We start from the raw sequence: 24,137 nt of genomic DNA on the forward strand, positions 1-24,137 counted from the left end.
TTCATGCCATGTGCCTTACTTATGTCAAGCCAGGCCTACACTTAGCACCTTAAGCCCCCAGTTGAAATCATTTGGAGATGTGTGTTAAGTTCCCCCAGGAAGCACCTGACAATCCTGCAGGATTAGCCCTTGAGGAAGATGTAGTACTGGCCAAATGCTCTTGTTACACCGTGCCCCTGAGGGATTGTCTACAGTAGGGATCAAACCTGGGACCTCTGGTTCCAAAAACACAAGATCCTTTGCCCTTTGAGCCTAAAGACTTGCTTTTGTTATCCAAGGCTGTATTATGCTCATCAACCTCTCTGGCCCAGTCACAACTATAGGGGGTTCAGAGCATCACAAAGTGGGTTATACAGTGAGCTGTACAGAGCAGATTTTCAGCTGCTGTCTCCCTCTTCCATCTCGCCCCTAAAACTGTCACTTCCTTTGTTTTGGTAAATGTCACTTTCTAATCTATTTCCCCATTGATTTTGATTCAATAGACAAAACCTGCTGTTGATTAGTATGTCTGATGATGGGGCAAAATGATCTGTTTAAAAATAAACTAATGACATATATGTTTCTGGATACAGCTATTGTAAGGCAGGACTTGTTTATCATAGGCTACACTAGAACAGAACAGGATTGAATAGTACCAGACTCTAATTGCCTGTTTTCTTTACTAGTAAACTGACACTAATGAGATCATTTGTATTTCCTTAAAGGACGGAAGCTTTTTGATGTGTACTGGATGCTTTTTGAACAGACAGGATTTTCTTTTAAGGCTTAAAAGAAAGCAACTCAGCTTTTCTAATGTTAATAAACTGATTTTCTAATCTGCATTTCTTACAGTTTAACATTAATCTATTCAGTGAATTGAATTTCCACACTTGCTCAGGATGTAAAGTGGTAGAACTACATGCTATTCAAAATAAAAAAGAGTATGTGATGTTATCTTATCTTTTAGGGGTTACTTTCCTTCCTCTAGCTGAAATAGTCCTCCTTCTAAAATCAGGCAAGAGAGATGCAGTCTCAGCAACAATCCTGGTACTGGAGCTGGCTGGCATAGGAGATCAATATCTGAACTAAGGCAGTAATAAATGAGAGCAAAAAAAGCAGCCCAGCGTAGTCAGAACTGAATTCCATCTGTCCTGAGAGACACTTCCATGCTTGACCCAGATTGTGATCAGCGGTTGGACAGTAAGATAATTCATTATTCCACTGTTGGAATGAATTAGTCAGTTATAGATTTTGTGCAGTAAAGATACTTTATGTATATACACAAATAGCTCACTCTTTTTGATCTCATCATGTGACTGTTGTCCTAATCCGTCTTCACCTGATTGCTTCTACTATTAAACTTGATATGTGAACAAGGACCTTCAGTGGTGAGGAGATGATATTGTAGACCTGAGCCTGGGAGAACAAAGTTGAGTGTTCTTCCCTCTTCTAACTATAGGCTACTTGTGTTCCCCCTATCTACTTAGAGTTCTACCTGCTCTCTGATGGCTTATAGAACAAGAAGTCTTCTAATTCTGGCCGGGTCTATACAACAAAGTTTTGTCAGCATAGCTGTGTCAGTCAGAGGTGTGAAAAAACAACTCCTCTAGGTGACATAGTGATGCTAGCAAAAGCCCCAGTGTAGATGCAACTATGCCATCAAAATAATGTTGTGCTAATATTGTTTGGGGAGGTGATATGATGCCAGCAGAAAATTCCCTCTGTAGGCCTAAGCTGTGTCTAGTATGCCAATATAGCTGAGTTGGCAAAGTCTGTGTATTGTAGACAAGGCCTTAAACAGAGAAGGAACTAGAGAGCTGGTCCAAGACCCATTGGCATTGCTTTCTCCTGCTATGGTGACTGAGTGGGATGTGGGGAAGGAAAATGCATGAGAAGCCCCAGGAAGGTAAAAGCATGAAAAGAAAGGCTAGGAGAGGGTTGAGAGGCTGGGACTACAGATTTCCAATAGTGGAATAGGGCTAAAGGCTGTGGAGTATTTTGCATGGGGGGTGGGAATTAGGGGAAAAATGAATATTTCCTTACCAATCAAGGAGGAAGCCTTTTCCTCAGACCATTTGAATTTCAGCATGGATTTGTAAGCTAATACTCATCCATTTCTTCGATGGTTTTTAAGCCAATTTCACTTTCTGATCTGTTTCAAGATTTTTGACAATGCAATAACTTTAGGTGGCGAATTTCAGATCTCTTAAGTGTGTGAAAGCAATTCAGAAATGTATTGGAGCAGTGATGTCTTGGAACAGAAACTTATGGTAGAATGTTGAGCGCTTATGTGCACAGCACAGACACCAATAGTAGCTGCCAGTAGTTTTAAAGATATACCTGCATCAGTGGCTCTATCAGCAGTTAACTCTGCTCTTCCTAGAAGGCTTTCCATTAGCATAGATGCAAAAACCCTGATATCTGGCTTGGCTTGGCTTCCAATTCTGTAGCATAGTCCTGCCTGTCAGGGTGTATATTCTTCTACATTTTGAATCTTGGTAAGGTCTACTTCTTTCCTCCACTTACCTTAACTGCACTTTAATGCTATATTTCTAGGATGACTTACAGCAGGGTTGACAACCTTCAGAAGTGGTGTGCTGAGTCTTGATTTATTCACTTTAATTTAAGGTTTCGTGTGCCAGTCATACATTTTAACTTTTTTAGAAGGTCTCTTTCTGTAAGTCCATAATATATAACTAAACTATTGTATGTAAAGTAAATAAGGTTTTTAAAATGTTTAAGAAGCTTCATTTAAAATTAAATTAAAATGCAGTGTCCCCCTGAACCAGTGGCCAGGACTCGGGCAGCATGAGTGCCACTGAAAATCAGCTTGTGTGCCGCTTTTGACACGCATGCCATAGGTTGCCTACCCCTGACTTAGTCTGGCAGAAGTTGTGAATGTTCACAGCTAAATGGAGATTGAATTTACTTGTCTAAAAGTAGCAGGACACAGCAATGATCACGAAGGCCAGATCCAATAGGGCCTTACTCCAGCAAAACATTTGAGTAGTCTTACTGAAGTCAATGGGGCTACGCATGTGCTGTGATAGACCCAGGCCAGTTGAGTACAGCAGAATAGCAGAAGGCAGATATACTGGCCACTGGATTAACAGTTTTCTGTTTCCTGACTGACCAGAGCGGGGGCTGCTCCAGGCTAATGAGAACACCTGACTCTAATTAACCTGCAAAGAGTCAGGTGAAGCCATTAAGCTAATGTGACCACCTGACTCTAATTAAGGCTCTGCTGATACTATAAAAAGGGCTCACTCCAATCAGGCAGAGGAGAGCCAGGGAGCCAGAGGAGAGGAAGTGTGGCTGAAGGGCTGGTTAATGAAGACACCCTGAAGCCATTGGTAAGGGAGCCCTAAGGTAAGGGTGAAGAAGGGAGAAGCAGGAGAGCTGTGGGGAAGTCGCCCAGGGAAATGTACCAACTCTGGCAGTGAAAGGTTGGCTGCCAACAGCTGCTACTATTAGGGTCCCTGGGCCAGAACCCAGAGTAGAACGCAGGCCCGGGTTCCCCCACAACCCACCACTAAAGGAACATCTCCTGGGAGGGGAAGTCAGGCCTCTGTCAGAACAGGAGGCTAAACTGTTCTGAAGTAATCCCCCAGGGACTGCAGAGACTGTGGGAGTTCTCTCACCAACCTCCTTGCTGGCCTATAATGAAAAGGGCTTAGTAGACTGCACTCTGGCCTTAGAGAGAGAAGGGCTAAGTGGAGGATCGGAGTGAGCCACTGAGGCTAGCATAAACCACCTAGAAACAGGACCCACGGGGGCAAGGTCAGAGCTCTGCCACAGTGCCTAAAATTAAGCAGGAAAAAACACATATGAGAAGAAGGGATATGAAGGCTTTTGTAGTATGGAATGGAGCTAAAATATCTTCAGTAATTGCTTACACTGCATGTATTTTTTCCATTTAATATTGAGATTGTTTGTTTTTTGTGGAAGGCATTTGTTGTCACTGGTATAACAGTGCAGTGGGTGTTCTCAAAATACCACACAACCCACTTCCTCTGCCGTGCTAGCTATTGGAAAGAAATTGCAGAGTAAAATGATATTTGGTGTAACAGTTCAAATAAAGTAACAAAGCCCTCAAGCTTTGTTCTCCATTTCATCTTGGCAATGAAGCCTCAGCCTTTTCACCACTATGGCTTGACTTTGATTTTTACCCTAGTATCAATTAGGGGCAATTAAAATAAATGAAATAGGATGTAGTGATCTGTCAGTCCTCACTGACACTTCACCATTCATTCTAAGTGTTTGGAGAGGCCACATGTAACTTCAGATTTGACAGAGATTAGCTCTGATGTTCTACCTCTTTTTTAATGGGCTTTTCTAACTAGTTCAAGTATCAGCAGAGTAGATTTAAAAGGGGAAAATTTTCTTTGTAATTCAAATATAATTATCATACTTGATTTTTTTGTAGCGAGACAACTAAATACTACTTCATTTGATAATAAGGCCTTCTTTAAAGTTTTCTGAGGCAAACTCTGACGTGTGTAAAAACCCCCAAATTTTGACATTTGCCTGACAAAACACAGTTCAGTGTTTTCTTCAGTGAAATAGTAAAGACATGTCTGTCATTCTTGGTTGTGTATTGAGTCTGTGCGCTTCTTGAAAGTGTAAAGTGCCTTCTCTACCAAGATGACATTGTTTAGCAATCAAATTAAAGGAATGCATTTGCGTTAACTTTTGCCTCTGGTGTTTCCTTATGGTTTTGCATTCCTTATGCATTTTTAAAAAGTCATCCAAATTCTGCAGAGCAATTTAAATATTCATATGTGCAGGCCTTTTATAGGCCAAGAACTATGATGCAGATGTTAAACTTCATGACAGAAGTATCAATTTCACCAACAAAATATGTGTAATTGTCTCCTTCCTGATGGAAGAACTTGCAAAACCCATCAAGAAACAGGGTTGGAATTATAAAGCTATGAACAAGTCTTGAAGTAATACATACAGAAACTACTAATGGAAAGTATAGCTACAGACACTGAAGGAATTGAAGTGCAAATGTTCCACAACATTAGCAGTTTTTTATTTGTACTAACAGCTTATTGGTACTGCTAGCTGCATAGCAGGTACTTGATTAATTTTTTACTGATAACTTTCAATCTTGACATGCTTCATCTTTTAAAAAGGGTACAGTAAGAGTGTAAGGTTAATGAATTTCTGTCCTTAACCTTTTTACTCCAGGGGGAATTCTAAGCCACTGTGCATGTACAGAATTCATGTCCCCCACAGAATTCTTTACTTCCCTGCAGAAAAGTGACTTTCTGATGGGAAAGCAAAGGGAAGCCATGAGCAGTCATGTGACCCTCCGCAACAGTATGTTTCTGGTGCCCAGGGCAGCCAGCAGGGCTGGTGCCCAGGGCAGCCAGCAGAGAGGTACATCATTGTGAGGCAGGGGGCAGGACTGTGGAAGACCCAGCTGGTGGCTCATACCCTGCGCCAGGCTCAGCTGCTAGTCCCAGTTGGGCTGGGGAGGACGGGACTTCCTCTTCCCCAGCACGGCATCTGGGGCTGGATCAGACACCCCCCAGATTTCTCCCCAGGCTGCAGGAAGCTCTGAAAACTCTTTCCTCACCCAGCTTCCTGAACTCATTACTCCTCAGCTACAGGGAGAGGGATCACTGTACAGGGACCTGCTCCCCGATCCACCCAGACCCCGTACATCCAGACCTCCTCATACCCAGACCCTCCCACCAAGCCTCACCCCATCCCACCCACATACAGATTCCCACCCCACCAAGCCTCAACCAGCTGCACCTGGATCACCACCCCTGAGCCCCACTCCCTAGCATCTGGACTCCCCCACACCCAGACCCCCATCCTGAGCTCTATCCTCCCCACACCCAGACTGCCCCCTGCTTGGTTGTCGTCAGATTGACCACAGGATCAGTGCCAAGGTCTTAACTGTATTATTCCTCATTGTCATGGAAGTGGTATTTCCAGTAAGCTCAAGAAAAGGAATCTCTTATTGTGCGGGGGCTTATGCTACTGCAGTCTTTTTTCTTGAGCTGAATCAAGATATCTTGGGCATGCTCAATCTCTTCAAACAGAATATTTTTGAGTAATGTGGACAGATTTGTGTCAACTGCTGTTGTAATCTAATGAGTGTTTAATTCTCAGTTCTGGAGCCAAAGCCCAGACTGGAAGACCTTCCCTATGAGGGTCTCATTCTTCACTGATAATATGAATAATGCAACTGAAGAACAGACCTGTAAGGATCCTCTCAACCAGAATCCTCCTCCTCCCCCTGCATTGTAGTCATAGTTCTTTCCTCTTAGTTACAGAAGAGGAAGTTCACTCAAGTTTATTCCTTCAGGCATAGCTTTCATTTCAGGGGGTTATCATCTTCTCAGAAAGTCCCTATAGCCAAGACTTTCTCCCAGTGCTCCTACTCCATTTCAGACTCCACCATCAAATGAACTTACTGAAGTTCAGATGATCCCCTATGCCTCTACCATTTTTAGTTGTGATTTGAAAGAACACCTCCTCAAATTTTTCATGCCAGGACAGTGGGGAATCCTGCCTGCCTTGCGGCCTGTAGGCACTACTATAATGCAGATAAGAAAGGGATACAACAGCCTTTTTATGACTATACGTGAAACAGCAAAGGGAGTATAGCCTTATCTATAGTTACGGGTTACTTTAATTACCAATCTCAAGGTGAGGGTTCACACCTACTTAAATCTGTGAGAGTTCAACCCCAAGATAAATTATAATAGAGAGGTTACCAATAGACAAGTGACCCTGTGGTGCACGAGAGACTACACATTGGTCTTTCTGTAATTACTTTTAACCCACCAAACAATCCACACACTGAAGTCTGGTAAAGGAGAGAGAGACCAGTACAGAATACATAATATTTGCATTACTTAAACTATGCTTTGTGGAAAAATTCAAAGTGTTAGTTCTCGTCCTCATCCGCACCATCACCACCAATGGTCGCCACCCTGGCATTTCCCCCAGCCAAAGCACACAGGCCGTGACACAGCTTTTGTAATGTGTTAGGCTGACATGCACTGGGGTTTCCACATATTTATGAAGGTTTTAACTGCTTTCCTTATTTGAACTTCCACACCTCACTACTTTTGGGGTGCCCCATTTTTCAGAGTCAAACTTGTTAGTTCCCCTTAACATTTACATCATGTTATCTCCATAGTAACAGGTGACTCCCTTAAGAAAGTCTCCAACATTTCACACCAGCTTCCAATGGTCATCAAGGGTTTCTCCTGTAGGTCCTGTGTTACAACATTAATTAATACTTATATTTCACCTCTATATCCTAACTATTCCTGATACATTTTATGTTTGACTACAGGATACTATGAAATTTTGGCTGCTTTACTGAAAAAATGCTCCAGTACTAAAACTGCAACACTTTGATTCAGTAATTGAATGAATACTGTGTGTGTGTGTGTGTGTGTGTGTGTGTGTGTGTGTGTGTGTGTGTGTGTGTGTGTGTGTGTGTGTGTGTGAACACAGTGTCACATACACATCACTAATGTTCTATTTTAAATTCAGTTACATGTTTTTTGCTAGTTGCTATTTATCCATTCCATGTTCAAGTAAAACTTGACTTTTGTCATCCCAGCTGTGGTATTTCTCATTTCCATATGAAACTGAACTTGGCTGACAAAAACTTAAAACTTCTCCATATGATTGAACATCCAGTACTTTTCACTGAAGGAGTTTTTCAAACAGTATATGACTGCTAGTATTAGACTTGTTACTGAAGACATCAGTCTGTTTTTTTTTTTAAATACTGTTTTCATGTTTGAGCAAAAACTGTGTTATCAGTAACTATTGTCTGAGAGTCCCAATAACGTTTTATTTATATTGTTTCTACTTAAAGAGCTTAATGTCCTGGTCACTTGGAACTTTCTGGATTAAAAGGTAAAGTCAATGAAGCTGTCACTCTGCATTTCCTTATATTGGTTTTAATTAGTTTTAGTTAGCGTGGATATGAGTTAAATTTCACCAAATTCAGCAGTTTATAGTAATAAGGCAGGGAAAGGATTGAGAAAATGACTAGTTACACAGAAAGAATAAATTTTTAGCACTGATTGGGTTGGGAGAGCTATGATTGCTGTGGGGAATAAGAACCTATGGGATTGATCCTTGATTTTATCACACATGAGTTGAGTACATATAGATGAATCATTTAGATTTATATCCCAAAGGAGATCATTAATGTACTAAGCTTTTGATAATGATCCTCCCTAACTCATGCTGTTAAAATCTTTATTGTATGTATTCTTTGTGTGTATTCTTTGTGTAACAAACATTACAGAGAGTCGAGTTCCTCCATAGTGAAGGTTGTAGCTTGCTGTTATAAGCCTGGTTTGGACATACTCTTGATCTGCACTTAGTTAAAATTGAACCAGTCAACATGAAATTTCTCATGTACTTTGCTATTTGATTAAAAAAACATGAAAGATTGTTTAATGTTCTTAATATTCTAGCCTACTAATCTTCTTTTTCCTCATGGTGCAAGGAGGAGGTTCCAGATAGTTTAGTTTGCTTTATTCTGTAGTGTCTTTCACTAATATTGGGGTGAAGTTTGAAATTGTTTAGAGATCAAGATCTGGTTTCCTTAACCTGCAGAATGCCTAGGAATATGGATTAGTGGACATAGGACTGGTGAAGCAGTCAAAGGTGCTTATCGCATGTGTCTGCAATTTATCTTCTGACACTTGGATACCAGGGTGATAGGCAACTACATACTTAACATAGATGTTATGCAGAAGCAGACCTCTGACATTGACTTATCCATATTCCTTACTAGAAGTTGCCAATTAAATAGCTCTCCAGAGTTATGAATTAAGAAATTTAGGTGACCTGCTTCCATTCAGTAGTTGTAAAAGGCACAGCTTAAGTGTGAGAGTGTATGAGGAGTTTCTTTTGAACTAGAACAATTATCTGGAACAGCGGATCCCAGAGACTGAAAATTTAGTTTGTCATAATATGGATTTTTACCAGTGTAAGAGAGATTTAGTGTATCATTTTTAGAAAGACAAGTATTGCTGGTTTTAACCTTCATTTATTTGTTGGGGTTAGGGAATCATTCTATAAAATCATTCCCAAAAGATCATTTGAGAAGTTGGAAAAGCCAAAATGTAAAAGATTCAAAGCAATTTTAATTAATTTATAGTGACCTCCATACATCTATTATTGTGGTAGTAACTAGAGGTTAGGGATCCAGTGTTCTAGGCACTGTGTAAGCATAAGGCAGTCCCTGCTCAAAGTTTACAATCTGAAACTAGACAACAGGTGAATATAACATGTGGGGAGAAGGGAGCGCAAGGTGGCAGTAGTCACAGCACACACATTGTCTAGTCCTTGTGAAGTGCTTTGTAGGCATGACAGCATAGATGGACTTGAAGGAGATATTTAAAGGAGAATTATGTGGGCTTTCTGTTTTTACTGGGAGCTCCTTACATATACTTTCCCTATTCTGCTCCTTACACAATGCATGTTGGAAAAATTCCAAATGAGCTATCGAGGCTAACATCGTTGGTGGAGTGGAAGTGAGAATCTGTCTGCAAGAGAGGATAGGTAGAGCAGAAATAGACCGTGAACTTGAAATCTGTTCTCTGAATTTCATGCCATAGCCTGAACATATTTTTTGTTTTGTTTTTGATTTAGTCATTTAGTAACCTTGTGTAGAGCTCTAATTATCAATCTCTATTCAAAAGTTGTGATAAAGCCGCTCTTCACAGAACAGTTTTTATAGGAATGTAACTCTGCAAGCTTCCCTTGCTTCTAAGTCTGTGGAGTTGGTGATGGATGTCTAAACTGGAAATTGTGAATGGACTTCAAATCAAAAACAGAATGTTTTCTTTTACAGTTCATTATTACTTTGCCATTCATTGGCTGGAGTTGTAAGTTCAGGGTGAATTTTTACCTCTCGCCCATGAAACATGTTAAGTGATACATAAATAAATGGAATATACCAGTCTTATTTTTTTGCTTCTTTGTTTATTGAAAATAAAATGCTAGAATTTCTGTTCAAGTGCCATGTACTAAATGTTGATATTTGCATATACACTTTCACTCTGCATTTACATCTTCATCAGAATTCCAAACATCATCCCTTTTTCAAGCTTGAAAGAATCAGTACCTTTTATTGAATTCTGATGGGATTATAATTTCCTCTAGCTCATTTATAATGTCATTGCTTCAACAGGATATCTGATTTTCAATTTGTGACCTTTTCACTGCATGTTTTGTGTGCTTGCTTTGCAGTACTGTCAGGCTGCAATACTGAAATTTTAAATAGATTAGCATGGATTAATGTGCTAGATTTCTCCGCAGAAGACATGGGTTAATTTATGTGCTACACCAGATTTTTTATTTTATGATTAGTTATATTGGTTATATCCCTTGGATCTTTGTCTACATTTCAACCACCACACCGTTTTGGGGGGCAGAAATTGGGCATGTCAAGAGCAAAAGGAGTGGGGAACTTTCTCCATGTGTTACTTTTTTGTCTGGCTTCTGCTTGTGTAAAAATCAGCCTGGGAATCTCATCATTTAAAAAACTAGGATTTGTTTACAATGTTTTAGTGCAACAAGAGTAGAAAAGATGGTGGGACTGTGCTGAACTCTTGAAACAATTGTGAATATTGTCAATTAAATCTCTTGGAGATAACACTTTCAGGTCTTCCCCTCACAAGTTTTAGTACTTGTTACTATAATAAGTCCAAATGAGAAATATAATTATTCATTCGTAAATACACACAGTTCCCAAGGGGACCTTTCTGGGAGGGAGTTTCTACCCTTCTCTGTCTCTGTGGAATGGTGTCCAAACCCTGTAGAGGGTATAGCCCTGCAGGCTTCATAAAACTCACCTTGAGTATCTGCAATTACAGTATTTAGTTTGCAGAGCCTGCAGCAATTCTAGTCCTCTTCTCCATCTCCTGTGGGCTGAGGGAGTCTGCAATCTAAATCCAACAAAACAGGCAAAGTCCCTTGAACACAAAAAACACTTCTGATCCTGAAGCTGCTTCACTGCTGAATTTTCCAGTATGGCTCCCACTCCTCATATTTATAAACTCCTTCCCCTGCCCTTCAGTTCTGGTCTCAGAGAATGATTCTGAGTATGTCCTAGCAGGCTGCTTGCCCACAATGGAAATCACCAAAGTAGCTTCAAACAGCTAATGAACATTCCTACTGCCCATGACACCCAATTTCTGGATGATTCTGGCCTGGCTCCAATAAATCCTCAAGTACACAAAGTACCAGAAAACAAATCAAGAGCTAGGAGTTCACCCTATTTTTTTCTGTATTTATATCACTAATTTATGAGATGCAAGTATGTGGATTACATAGGCAGAGGTAAGATGTTCTGTCTTCAGTAGACTGTATGCTTTTGACACTTTACAACAAACAGGATGCCAACTTGTATTTAGTTTTAAATATCTGGATTGAGATATATTGGCAACTGTTTGGGGAAGGCTGCACAAATTCTGTCTGTATTACTCAATAGATCAGTGCTCTGTCAGTTCTCTCTTTAATGAGAAAATGAATACATTTTAAATCTATCTCCCTTTCTCTTAAAAATGTGATTTTTTTTTTTAATTTTTATTTTTTTTTGGTTATCTTAACCCAGTGTCAACCAGATAAAGAGAAAATGTCCTGTATGGTTTTTTTTTTTTTGTACACACATAAGAACAGGAGTACTTGTGGCACCTTAGAGACTAACAAATTTATTTGAGCATAAGCTTTCATGGGCTACAGCCCACTTCATCGGCTGCATAGACTGGAACATACAGCAAGAAGATATTTATACATACAGAGGACATGAAAAGGTGGAAGTAGCCATACCAACTGTAAGAGGCCAATCAATTGAGATGAGCTATCATCAGCAGGAGAAAAAAAACTTCTGAAGCGATAATCGAGATGACTCATAGAAGGTGTAATGGCCCATTCCCAGTTTCTGTTCAAACCTGAAACTTCAAACTTCAAAACTGAACTTGAATTAATATGCAAATTAGATACAATTAACTTAGATTTGAACAGAAACTGGGGGAATGGTTGGGCCATTAAACTAATAAAGTAAATATTTTAAATTGGAAAAAGGAAAGGTTCACATTACTAACATGGGACTCTAAATGGAGAAAGCTATTTTGTTTCTGTAGTGGCAAAACAAGCCCCTTAGACTAGGGTGTTTGGCTTGAAAGGTTTCACAAATGGGTGAAAGGGCACTGGCTAATTTTTCTGAAAATGGGAGACTAACTTTAGGATGTTCCTAAAGGTGGAATTTTCATAACTGCCTAAATGCTGTTAAGTAACTTGTTGCTTTTGAAAAGCCCGTCCTCAGATGCCTAAATATGGAATTAGGAATCTAAAGTAAGGCTCCTGTTTGAAATTTTAGCCACTATTTTAATTTTTCTAAGTGAATGTAATCATGAAAGATCAGTCTGGATCCACACTGGAGACTGCAATTTTCTATCTCTAAGGGTTTGTCTTGACAGGAAAAATAAATGAGTTTCGTTTACGCTTAGCTAACATGCTAGCAAAGTATGACCCCAAGTGCAACCACTGTTTGTGTTCAAGACAAAACCTAAACAATTACACTATAGGCACTTACATCTCAGGCTTATTCACAGAACCTCACTGACCTATTTCAACCCAGACCTGAAACCTCTTTACACATTAATAGGTTTTCCTCCAGTCTTCAGCATTAAAATCTTCTCAATGGAAATCCATAAGTAGAATATTGAGCACTAGCTTTGTTGCATGGTTGTAACATAGTAATTGCACAGTTGCATTTGGTTATCGCAATCTTACTTAAATAATGCAAAATTTGACTAAAGCCTTTTTTGTTCAGCACAAAATGGCTTTAATTAAAATTATCTGAGCTATTATGGCAAATCTCCAGTTGTTATATCTGTGACAGTCCCCAGGGTAGTTGTCCTCTCAATTCTCCAATCTGAAGTGCGTTTTACATGGCTTTGCTGTGAGAGCAACCACTCCTGGCCTTGCTTACAGACAGCCTCTAGCATGTAAATTACTCCCAGTAGAGTTATATGAGTCCTTCTAGCCAGCCACTCCTGAATTATATTGCAGAGTGACACCAGCAAATTTCCAGTCCCAGTCCAGACCTGTCCCCAGAATTGTGTGTCTTCTACAGTCCTGCTCTTTCCTTCTGGACAATACAAGCTCATAGAAAATCCATTATTTCATTAATAGAAAATGATATGCACAAACCCTGTTATCCCAAATGGAGGTTCCCAAATACTTCAATCCAAATACACTAGCTTAGATAAAACAAGTTTATTAACTACAGAAAGATAGATATTAAGTAATTGCACACAATGAGGCAGAAAAGTCAGAATTGGTTACAAAGAAATAAAAGGTAAAACGCAAACTAATACCTAACCTATCAAACTTAGTGAATTCAGAGCAAAAGTTTTCTCTCACCACATGCTTACAGCAGTCTGGCTGGATTTCTTCAGCCAGGACCACTGCTCCAGTTCAATGATGCCTCGTTTGTCTTTCAAATGTTGTTGATGCCATGAGTAGAGATGAGAGGAGAGAGGTGATTTGTGTCCTCTGTTCTTCATTTTTATATCATTTTCTCCTCTTTGAGAATCATCTCCCACTGGGTTTCAGGAAATAGTCTATCTGTTTACATGGGAACCCTCAAGCTGTTCCATTGCCAAGATGTAAATTTCTTGCTCACACTCTTCTTCCTGCCAAAGAATGGCCACTTAATCAGATGATAGTCCATTTGATTGTGTTGACACCTGGCTGAGGCATTAGTTTGTCTTTTGTCTCTGAGGAACTGATCTGTGCCTGCTTTTCTAATCTTGGTTCATGTCTCAGCAATGTCATATAGAAGAATATTGTAACTCTACATACACTAATGTCACACACATTTTACCAGGACAGTAATGATCAGCAAATTATGAGTTTTCAAATGATACCTCAGAAGGCATACTTTGTGCAAGATTTACCAAAGTTTTGTAAAAAGGATGAACACAGGGGACAGACTGTCATAGTGTCCACTAATTGTGAACCTAAGAGTACATGTGTCATAACCTATTCCCAGATTTGGACCTTAGCGTCCCAAATATGGGGGTTAGCATGAAAACTTCCAAGTTTAGTTACCAGCTTGGACCTGGTAAAGCTGCCACCACCCAAAAAATTAGAGTGTTTTGGGGCACTCTGATCCCCCCAAAAACCTTCCCTGGGGACCCCAAGACCCAAATTCCTTGAGTCTCACAACAAAGGGGAATAAACCATTTCCCTTCCCTTCTCCCTTCCAGGTCTTCCCTCCCTGGGTTCCTGGAGAGATACACAGAAGCAAGCTCCGTGAATCTAAACAGAGGGACGCCACCCTCCCTGTTTCCAGTCCTGGAAAACAGAAGCACCAAGAGCTAATCTCTCTTCCCCCCTCACCCAGAAGGAATGCAAAGTCAGGCTAGTAAATCTAACACACACAGATTTCCCCCTGACTTCTTCCTCCCACCAATTCCCTGGTGAGCACAGACTCAGTTCCCTGGAGTTCCCCACTAAAGAAAAACTCCAACAGGTCTTAAAAAGAAAGCTTTATGTAAAAAAAGAAAAATACATAAAAATGTTCTCTCTGTATTAAGGTGACAAATACAAGGTCAATTGCTTAAAAGAAATATGAATAAACAGCCTTATCCACAAAGAATACAATTTAACACATGTAAATACAACTACACACATGTAAATACAAAAAAACCAAACCTATCTTTGTACTTACAAACAGAAGATTAGAAAGCAGGATACAGAAAATTCCTTCCCATAGCCGAGAGAGACAGACACAAGACAAAGGACTCGCACACAAACTTCCCTCCACCCAGATTTGAAAAAGTCTTGTTTCCTGATTGGTCCTCTGGTCAGGTGTTTCAGATTACTCCTTTCCAGGTGAAAGAGACATTAACCCTTAGCTATCTGTTTATGACAACATGATCAGGGATGTTGCCTAATGGGGAGCTAAAGTATTTTGAATGAAGCTCCTGTATCTTTCCAAGTAACTATCTGTAACTAGTCTTTGGTGGAATTCTCAAATAATATCAACTTGTACAACAGAGAAGCAGGATCACATTTCATAATGCGCAGTAAATTCTTCCCCAACAAGTAGCATCTTGCTCCAAGATCCAACCTGAAATAGAGAGGTGGAAGGTACAAGTCAGTAATATTATGATGTGACCAGGAGGCAGGTAAACTTAAAATACACACACATACACATGAGGACTTGGATTTAAAGGGTGAGAAAGGCTGAGAGTGCAAGTCAAGGAACTTCTTCAGAACTCTCTAGTAGGTTGTTCTACAATTAAATACCATGTTCATTTTTTTTTTAAAGAAATGCCCCGTAGTTGCTAGAAGGAAAAGAAAAATGTCTTTGCTAACTTTTGGAGATCTGAAAAGGTTTTTATTATCCTGGGGCAGGCATGAAAATATTTGGCTTAAATATACTATCACTATACGCATCTCTGTTTGCTGGTGCACTATTCTGTGTAACCTAATCTGATCTAGCTGCCCATTTTAATTTGCCACCCACCACAATGGTTTTCTCCAGATTGAGTCCACCTAAATTACTATGACAGAATTGCAAAGCAGGCCTCAGATAATGTGCTTACTGCCCTCTCTTTCTCAGTAATATACATACACAAACAGTGCAGGGCTATGGTCTATATGTTGATTTCTGTCACCTGAACTTTTGTGGAGCTTTGTGTTCACCTTAAAGATTTGCCTTGGCCAGATATTGCGGGTCTGTTAGGTATTTTAAAGATGTCTTCAGTTCTGATATTTTCTTTACACTGAATTTAGAGGATGCACGGAAGCAATGCATCCCTCACTCTGCCCATATCTTTAGAAGTTTTAAGGTTTGGAAATACTGCTGACTGGAAGTATTTAGTATGTTACTCTATTTTTCTACCTTTTAAATATTCTCTCTTCCACAGCTGTTCGCAGATCACTCTAGTTATCTTGACTAACCCAGGTCACAATCTCCATAGTCATCCCAGTTCCCGCTTGGCTGTTTAAAGTGAGATCAGTGTTCAGTCTGTCTTGGATATTAGCATTTGCTTATCTGCTCCTTTGAATGTCTTTGAATCCTTCAGTCTGCTTCTGCATGCATGATTGCTCCAGTCTCCATGATCACATACAGATATTTTGGTATTTACCACTGGTGCTTTCATTTTTAGACACTTTCCATTAGTAATGAGAGGGTGCCAGATCTGTCACTATAAATGAGTTGATGATTTAAAACATGGATACACAATTAATAATAATAAAAAAAGTGATGCAAACACAGTAGAGCTTAATCCAATTACTCTTATCTTCACATTATATTCCTAATAGGATAACTTAATTTTCATCATTCATAGTTCAGAAAATGTATTACAACCCTTTAATAGCATCCTTTAGAATTAATCTATTTTAAAATGTCATTCAGTTGTACATAGCTATTCTGTCAACTGAAATCTAATTTTATTTTTCACAGCCTTATTGTATTCTCTGGTCGCCTTTGATAGAAAAATTGAACTAGGGATGTTTAACTTCAGATGTGCAGAAATATTTATTCCTGTCAGATGTACTTAGAAAAATAAATCTGCAGCTTCTAAATGTATAGTGGTTCTTAAAGGAAGAAATAGAAAATGTTAAAACTGTGACCTGCAGTATTGTATTTTATACTAACCAATGGATGACAAAATGCTTAATTTTTAATTGAATTACACTTTGTTAAATTACTCGTGTCTATGTATTGAGCAAGGAATATTTGTTTGTAATTTGTTAGGTCCCTGTGTAAGGTGGGAGCGCTCAGTCACTGAACTGTATCATTTCATGTGATTATAATTTAAAGCAGTTGATTAAAAACAAACGGCAATAGAACAAAAAGGACAGTAGGCTGTAGTACTGACCTCAGATGGCTGTGCCTTGGTGGCTATTGCTATTCTAGAAAAGTTTCACTGTGATGGATCTCTTGCCTCCAGTTTTTTGTCATTTTAGTAATTTTGCAGATGTTACTTTTTTGTAGCCATCTTTCTTCGCTTATGTACAGTATTAAAAAGAAATCAGCAAGCAGTAGTCTTGTTGGAATTGCCATTGCCCCATGCTTTAGTGTATGTTAAAAATGAGTCCCACAAGCCCCTTTTGTATGAACACTTCAGTCACAGGTTCCAATATTCAGATGATCCTGAAGGAGACATCTGCTTATGGGATAGAAACACTTGTCTATTATCATTTGAGATCTCAGTTTTCAAACCTGGGTGCCTAAAGTTATGTTCCTAAATCCATATATTTAGACACCTACGTGACCTGGCTTTCAGAAATACTAAACAACCTCAATAGTCCTACTTCTGTTTAAGTCGCTAAATGTGGATTCATGATTTTAACTTTCGGTATTAAGGTTTTGAAGCCTGTGGCTTCAGACAACCATCCCTCATTACACAGAACACATTTTTCCAGAGTTGTTGGATTAAAGCGCCTGTCTTTCACCACTGACTACAACCAACCTGGACACTGAGATGAACATGAACATTTAAAGATTTTTTTCTTCCTTGTTATCCAGACTGCTGAGAACTTCTTGCTAAATCTATATTTCCAGTCAATATGCCAAGTAATTAACTGCAGTATCAGTGAGGGCAAAAAATCCCACCTACTACAAAGCAAACTGGAAAGTAAGATCAAAGAACACATACCACTTGCAGAGCGGGAGTGAGGATAGCTCGTTTAAAATTCCACAGACAAGATCCTGTCTGATTTGATCCATCATTCTTTTGAAGAAGTTGCTATAAAATCAAGTATATACAGAATGTAATAGTTTTTGTGGTAGTTCTTATTTTTGAAAGGTACAAAAGGTGACTAGTGGTTAGAGAGGGAAACAGGGATTTAAGACTCTTAGGTGGCTTTCCTGTCTACTATTGATTTTTTTTCTTTGTGAACTTGAGCAAGTCATTTGACCTATGGCTTTTAAATTGACAAAGAAGACTCTGTATAATCCTTTCCTCCAGGAGTGCACTTAAGAGCTTTATGTTTTAGTTTATCTAAAGGTCTAGATTTTGTTCCTGTTAGTACAATATGCGCCTTCTTATAGCTAACTTTTTGGATTCTGAGTTTTAGTTTGTGTCCATTATGAGACCATTGGCATCCTTTAGCTAAAGATAAAAGAGAGGCTGTATAATTATACTAAGTTGGGTTATGGATGTCTTCAGATCTAGCGTGAATGTAGGTAACACGAAGTTTTAGAGCATGGTCATTTATGTGTGATCAAAAAAAAATCACACTTGTTCCGAATTCTTTACCTTTTGTTACAAGTAACATGACATCTAAGCTTTTATCTGAAATCAGAGACGGTATGTCCTAGCTTTACTGGCACAGTCCCAGATTTACATATGCCCCGGAAGAACTAAAATGAATCATGTCAGTTATTTAATTAGTTAATCCCAATCAAAATGTTTCCTCAAGTTCCCCTGACTCCTGAGTTTTCTGTCACACTTCCTAATCCATTTTCCCTCCCTGCTGTCATTCCCTGTACCTCCACATTCTCCTTTCCCTGCTTGATTCACTGTGTGACTAAGGGGACACCATCTTTAGATGGGGCAGACTCTTTGCTGTTTTTCTACAGGAGAATCTTGGCAGTTTGTAGCTTCAGTCTTGTTGACAGAAATGGGAGATGATGGCAATTTTAGATAAGGAGCAAACTTCAGGAGTTAACTTTAAAAAAACAAATTCCAGATCATGAGATTTGCTATAAAATTGCAAGAGTTGGCACTGATAAGTGTGTTGAACTCATTACATAGCAAGTGTGTGGTTCACAGCAACTATTGGCCAAGGTCAAGGCTTGTTATAACTCATCAGGCAGCAGTATTGCAAGATGGGTCTCATGAGATCATCCAGGGTAATTAGTCTTGCTCCAGTCATCTAGTAGAGGTGTGGAGAGGGACGAGATGGAGACCTGGCACTCCATCTGTTCCTCCAACTCCATTCTGTCTATAGTGGTTGGGACCATAGAGAGAAGAGAAATGGAGGGACACTGAGGGAGGACACTGAGCACTGCCTTTCTCTGACCTACTCTGTGACTTCCGGAGTGATTTTTCTGACACTGCTAGAGCCCATCAAATAAAAGAGCCAGAATGTAGAGCACTTGTGTGTGTGTGTGTGTGTGTGTGTGTGTGTGTGTGTGTGTGTGTGTGTGTATAAGAGAGAGAGTGAGATCCTGAAGAATGTTGACACATAGGTTCCTGGTTTTGATTTTGAAAATAGGGTGACTTAGTATTCGTTACACTTTTCTCTTTCACCATATTTATTTTGTGGATTTGACAGCACTTTGTGTATCGTTTCATTCCCCCATCCAACGCCCCATATATTCAGGGGAACTGAAAGACCGTGGTGGTCTTTCACAGAGCAATGGGAAGGGGGGAATGCACTTTTTGTAAGGGAGAAAAAATTGTCTGTAAAATCAGATATTGGCAGGGAAAGTCAGGAACAGATGTAGTATCTTTAACTACCTGTAATTTAAGTAGGTTCCAAGTTGCATGCCCCATTTAATGCAAGTTTAAGGTGTGAAGGTTTAGAATGTTTCCTTTTCCTAAGATCATCCTTGACAGTAAAGAATGTTAATTCTACTTTGTAATATTCATCTTGAAGGTCATTATAATGGGGATTTTACATAGTTGCAAGCAGAGGTATAATAGTATTTTTAGACTGAGTGCTGTGTAAGTCTTGTACTAAGAGCACAGTGTTTTGTCCTGGCATATACTAATTGATACTTGATCCAGTAAAGCTGCTGCTAAACCATAATCCATTTATACATGTCTACAGCTAAATTCACTCTATACAGGATCTATTTAATTGAATAGTACTGAAGTGGTTTTTAAAATAAAATGATCCTGTTTCTAGAGATCAAAATATGACCTACTTTTAAGTGTTACAGTATGGAGGAAAAGTCTCCATGGTTCTGAATATTTAAAATCTGTTTTGCTAAATTAAATAGAAGTGGATCACTTTTTATAGATGCTGAGAACCAGCAGCTCCCACTTACCAAATTGTATATTCTTCTTGACCCCCATATTGCAAAATCAGCTTAGAGTTGCCATCAGTCCCAGGGGAATTATGGGACTTTCCCAGGGGGATATGGCAACTTGACCTTATTCCTTCAATTTCTCTGCGCTTCTAGAGGTATCTCATGCATCTTGAAAATTTCCCAAATGCATTGTTTCCAGGATCTGTCCCAGGAAACTCAAAGAAGATTGCAGTTGAACTGGAACACAGAGCACTGATATGAGTGCGGGGCAAAACTCTGCAGACATCCTTAATGTGATCTAGCATAACTGGTGTGTGGCTGTACTGAAACATTGGTGCTTCAGCTAGTTCAGTTATAAATATTTCAGATCCTCTTTGGATGCATGTCCATATATGTTCCACTCTTTGTGTACATGTGGCCTGTGTGCTCAAGAATGGAGTCTTGGCCAGCAGTGTCCATTGAAGTTATACATGAGCCCTAAGCGTCTTTATATATTGATTGCATAAAGTGTGGCTCAGGCTCGACCGCCTTTCAGTTCCTTCTCATTGCCCAACACCTGTGGTGTCCATGACTTGGCACAACTTATTTTCACGCTCCCTTTATATATTACTGTATGCATTAGTGTTAGTTACATGTAGAAAGGATAGTCTGCCTATTGGAAACTTTTTGTGATCGTTTTTGAAGTTTTACCTTCCTTATTCTATTTTCTTCTCTGATTGGGAACTTCTTCCCCATACCAGTACTTAGGAATGGCCCATCCTAAGTCACCAGGCTTTTATGTTTTGTCCCTCCTGTGAGGCTGTGATACCTATTAATGGATGCACCAGGTGCCTTTTTTGTTTTAGGGACACTCATATCCCTGACAAATGCTCAGTGTAGAAGCAGTTTCCAAAAGGACTTTGATGGGCATTTTTGTTAGACACTCCATATGGCCAGTCTTTGATCAGTGCAAGGCAGTTCCCCTGGACAAGTGCCACCTCAGTGGAGAAGTGCCCCGGTGAGTTCCATCTCCACTGGCTCCCAAGCACTATCTTCAAAGACCATTCCTGCTTTGGACTCAGGTAAGACTGAAAAAAGCCAGATGGTCAGAGAAGAGGGAGCATTTTCCTCTGGGAAGAGCAGAGGCAGATCCCCACTGGGAATTTCGTTAAGAAACTCAAATCATCTCACTGTTCCTAACTGAAGTAGAGTCCACAGCCTGAGCTGGGTGCTGTGGGAGCTCTAGGCTGCATAGGACTGGGATTCTGACACTGTCTCGAGGTTCATAGCTATTTGCCTCTAGTACCAGGCCATAGCATGAGGTTGTACCTTGGCACTGAGCACTTCTGTGCTGGCTCTTTTTATATCGGCTCTGTCAGTACTGGCCTGGCTGACACTGCTCACATCTCCACTGAATGTGTTAGTACTAGACACATGACACCATAAACCCTTAATGCTTTCTACTCCCACACTGGGATTTATGGCTTCATCTTGCTTGGTACTGAAGAAGTATGCAGTATTGAGAGATCTTCAGGTATAGAATGAGCCGAAATCTCCACTGCTATCCACAGGGTTAAATATCCCCACCATGGTAGCATTCCCCTCTACCTCTGAGGCACTGGGTGCTTCTCTAATGCCAGTTATATCCAGACTTACAACACAACTTAGCACTTTGGCTCTGCCTGCCTGTCCTCCTCCCTTAGACGTGGGATGCTCTTTTTCACCTTCACATTCTCAGCACAGGGAGGAGAGATCACCTGCATATTCTACAAGGGCGCCCTTGTTTGAGCCTTCTGATTCGGGGAGAGAGTCAAGGGCTTCATAGATGTCTAGATCTGTTAGGGGATATAGAAGTGGGAATATGCTTTGGTACCCTTCTCCTTAGCTCCCAGGCCCTTTTCCTTACAGTGTTCCAGTGTGGACCTGTTGTAACCCCCGTGGTCTTTACCCCTTGAGATATCACACTCCTGCACCTCCTCCTAGCATAAGAACCTCCTCTCCTGTACCTTTCCAAGGACCTGGGGTGTCTCATCTTTCAGCTCATGAATCTGTACCCCCGAGGAACTATCTAAGGAGGGGCACTTTAGGATGAGGATCAGACAATAACATTTGCAATAACATTTTTGTCCCTGAATGTCCCATCTTCGCCATCTCACCCAGATGACTAGAAAAGATTGCAAGATTTCAAGATCTGCTCAGACATATAGCCAATTCCCTTGAGATACTGGTGGAGAAGGTACAAGAAACCTCATGTAAGCTGTTGGACATTCTCCGTGTCTTTGTGCCTGGGCACCTGGTACTTCCCATCAATTAAGCTTTTAAATAGTGCTTAGCATCCATGGCAAACATCAGTGACAGTAATTTCTACCTCTATAAAAGTAGGTAAGAGGTACCAGATGTATCCACTGGGCTGTGGTAGCTATACACTCAGCCAGTATTGGGCTCACTAGTGGCTATAGTGACCAGTGAAAGGAACTGTCGTCCGCAGCCAAGAATGACAGAGAGATAAGGAGCCAAAGTGACTCTGTTTATTGGGATGTAAGAGTTGTTTGTCTGCCAGCCAGTGGTTTTTGACTGAAAATTATAAGGCATTATTGGTGTGATATGACCTTTTAAAATTACAGAAAATTTTCAGACTTTGACATGCTCACAGGAGAATAGAGAGGAGTTTAAATTTCTGATTTCAGAAGGGCGGTTAGTTCCCAAGACATCCATGTAGGCAGCTCAGGATGCTGCTGATAATGCATCCTGGTCCATGGCAGTATCCATTGTTATGAGGCTGGCATGCTGGCTCCAAGATTCTGGCATCCCAAGAGAGGTGCAATCAGCCTTCCAGGGTCTGAATCTTTTTGGTGCAAAAACCCACAAGCCCTTTAACCGGTTTAAGGACTACTAGGCCATGTTTCACTCTTCTGGAGTTTATACCTCAACTCCTAAGGAAAACAGGGGAGACCACGCTCTTATGCTTGGCAGAGGCCATCACGTAGTACCTTTTTCCACCAGTGAGCCTCCACGAAAGAGACCATCCTTATTGGCTGACTGGGTACTCATGGGGAGAAACTGGTATAAGGGCCAAGTTCTTGTCTCCGTTGTCTATATTTAAATGTACTGTGATGACATTACTGCTTTCATTTGAACTACATATAAGCCATGCAGTGATGTGATGTTTTTACATTCCAGTCACAGACCATATACCTCCTGCCTCAAGTTCTGAGGAAGATGAAAGAATGGAGCATCTGTGATCTTGATTGCTCCTGGGTGGCACAGGCAGTCCTGGCTCCCAGGCATTCTCCAAACACCCCTATGCATCCATATTCAGCTCTTCCCAGGCTTCTTGACTCAGGACAGAGGCAAGATGAACCACCCTAATCCAGCATCCCTCCATCTAACAGCATGATACTTGTACGAGCAATGGACCTAGAAAATCATGCGTGGAAGTGATACAATCCATCCTGAGCAATAGTGAAGATTCCAAGAAGAAATGCTACACAGCAAAATGGAAAAGATCCAGCATTGCCAGATACCCCCCAGAGGGAGCCAAGAGCCCTACTATTCTGGACTATTTCCTCTTTCTAAAAATGTCAGAACTATCTCTCAGTTCCTTGTAGGTCCACTTGGCAGCTATTAGTGCCTTTCACCATCTGGTGGATAGCTATTCATTTTTGCCCATCCTATTACAGTGGGGTTTCTAAAGGGACTTGTGAGATCCTCTCCTTAGATATTGAAACCTAACCCAGATGGGATCTCGACCTATGTCCTATTGGTATTAATGGAGGCTCCGTTCTAAACCTTAGCCTTGTATTCCTTTGTTTATCTATCATTGAAGATTGCCTTTCTGAGGGGCTCTGCATTTCAATTTAATTTTAAATGAAGGTTCTTAAACATTTTAAAAACTTTATTTACTTTACATACAACAATAGTTTAGTTATATATTATGGACTTATAGAAAGAGACCTTCTAAAAACATTAAAATGTATTACTGGCACGCAAAACCTTAAATTAGAGTGAATAAGTGAAGACTCGGCACACCACTTCTGAAAGGTTGCCAATCCCTGCTCTAAATCATGTTATCTACATACTTGTCACGTTCTGAAGCCTCATGCTACCAAATAGGACAAAAAACTACACTCTGGATGTATGTTGAGCTTTAGCCTTCTACCTGCAG

General features: G+C 40.2%; 1 protein-coding gene across 5 annotated transcripts in view; it reads left to right on the top strand.

The window, feature by feature from the left end:
* Window positions 1–24,137, top strand: part of CHID1 (chitinase domain containing 1) — a 279,829-nt gene that overhangs the window by 119,133 nt on the left and 136,559 nt on the right. The window contains exon 11 of one of the 5 annotated variants that reach the window (XM_030560653.1): window positions 23,153–23,804. The exons of the other annotated variants lie outside the window; for them this stretch is intronic. Within the exon in view, the coding sequence (XP_030416513.1) occupies window positions 23,153–23,186 (34 nt within the window). The 3' untranslated portion in view covers window positions 23,187–23,804. Of the gene's footprint in view, window positions 1–23,152; window positions 23,805–24,137 lie in introns of those variants that run through there. 5 annotated transcript variants of the gene reach the window in all.

The sequence above is a fragment of the Gopherus evgoodei genome, chromosome 4 (assembly GCF_007399415.2).
Source record: "Gopherus evgoodei ecotype Sinaloan lineage chromosome 4, rGopEvg1_v1.p, whole genome shotgun sequence".
Classification (NCBI taxonomy): Eukaryota; Metazoa; Chordata; order Testudines; family Testudinidae; genus Gopherus; species Gopherus evgoodei.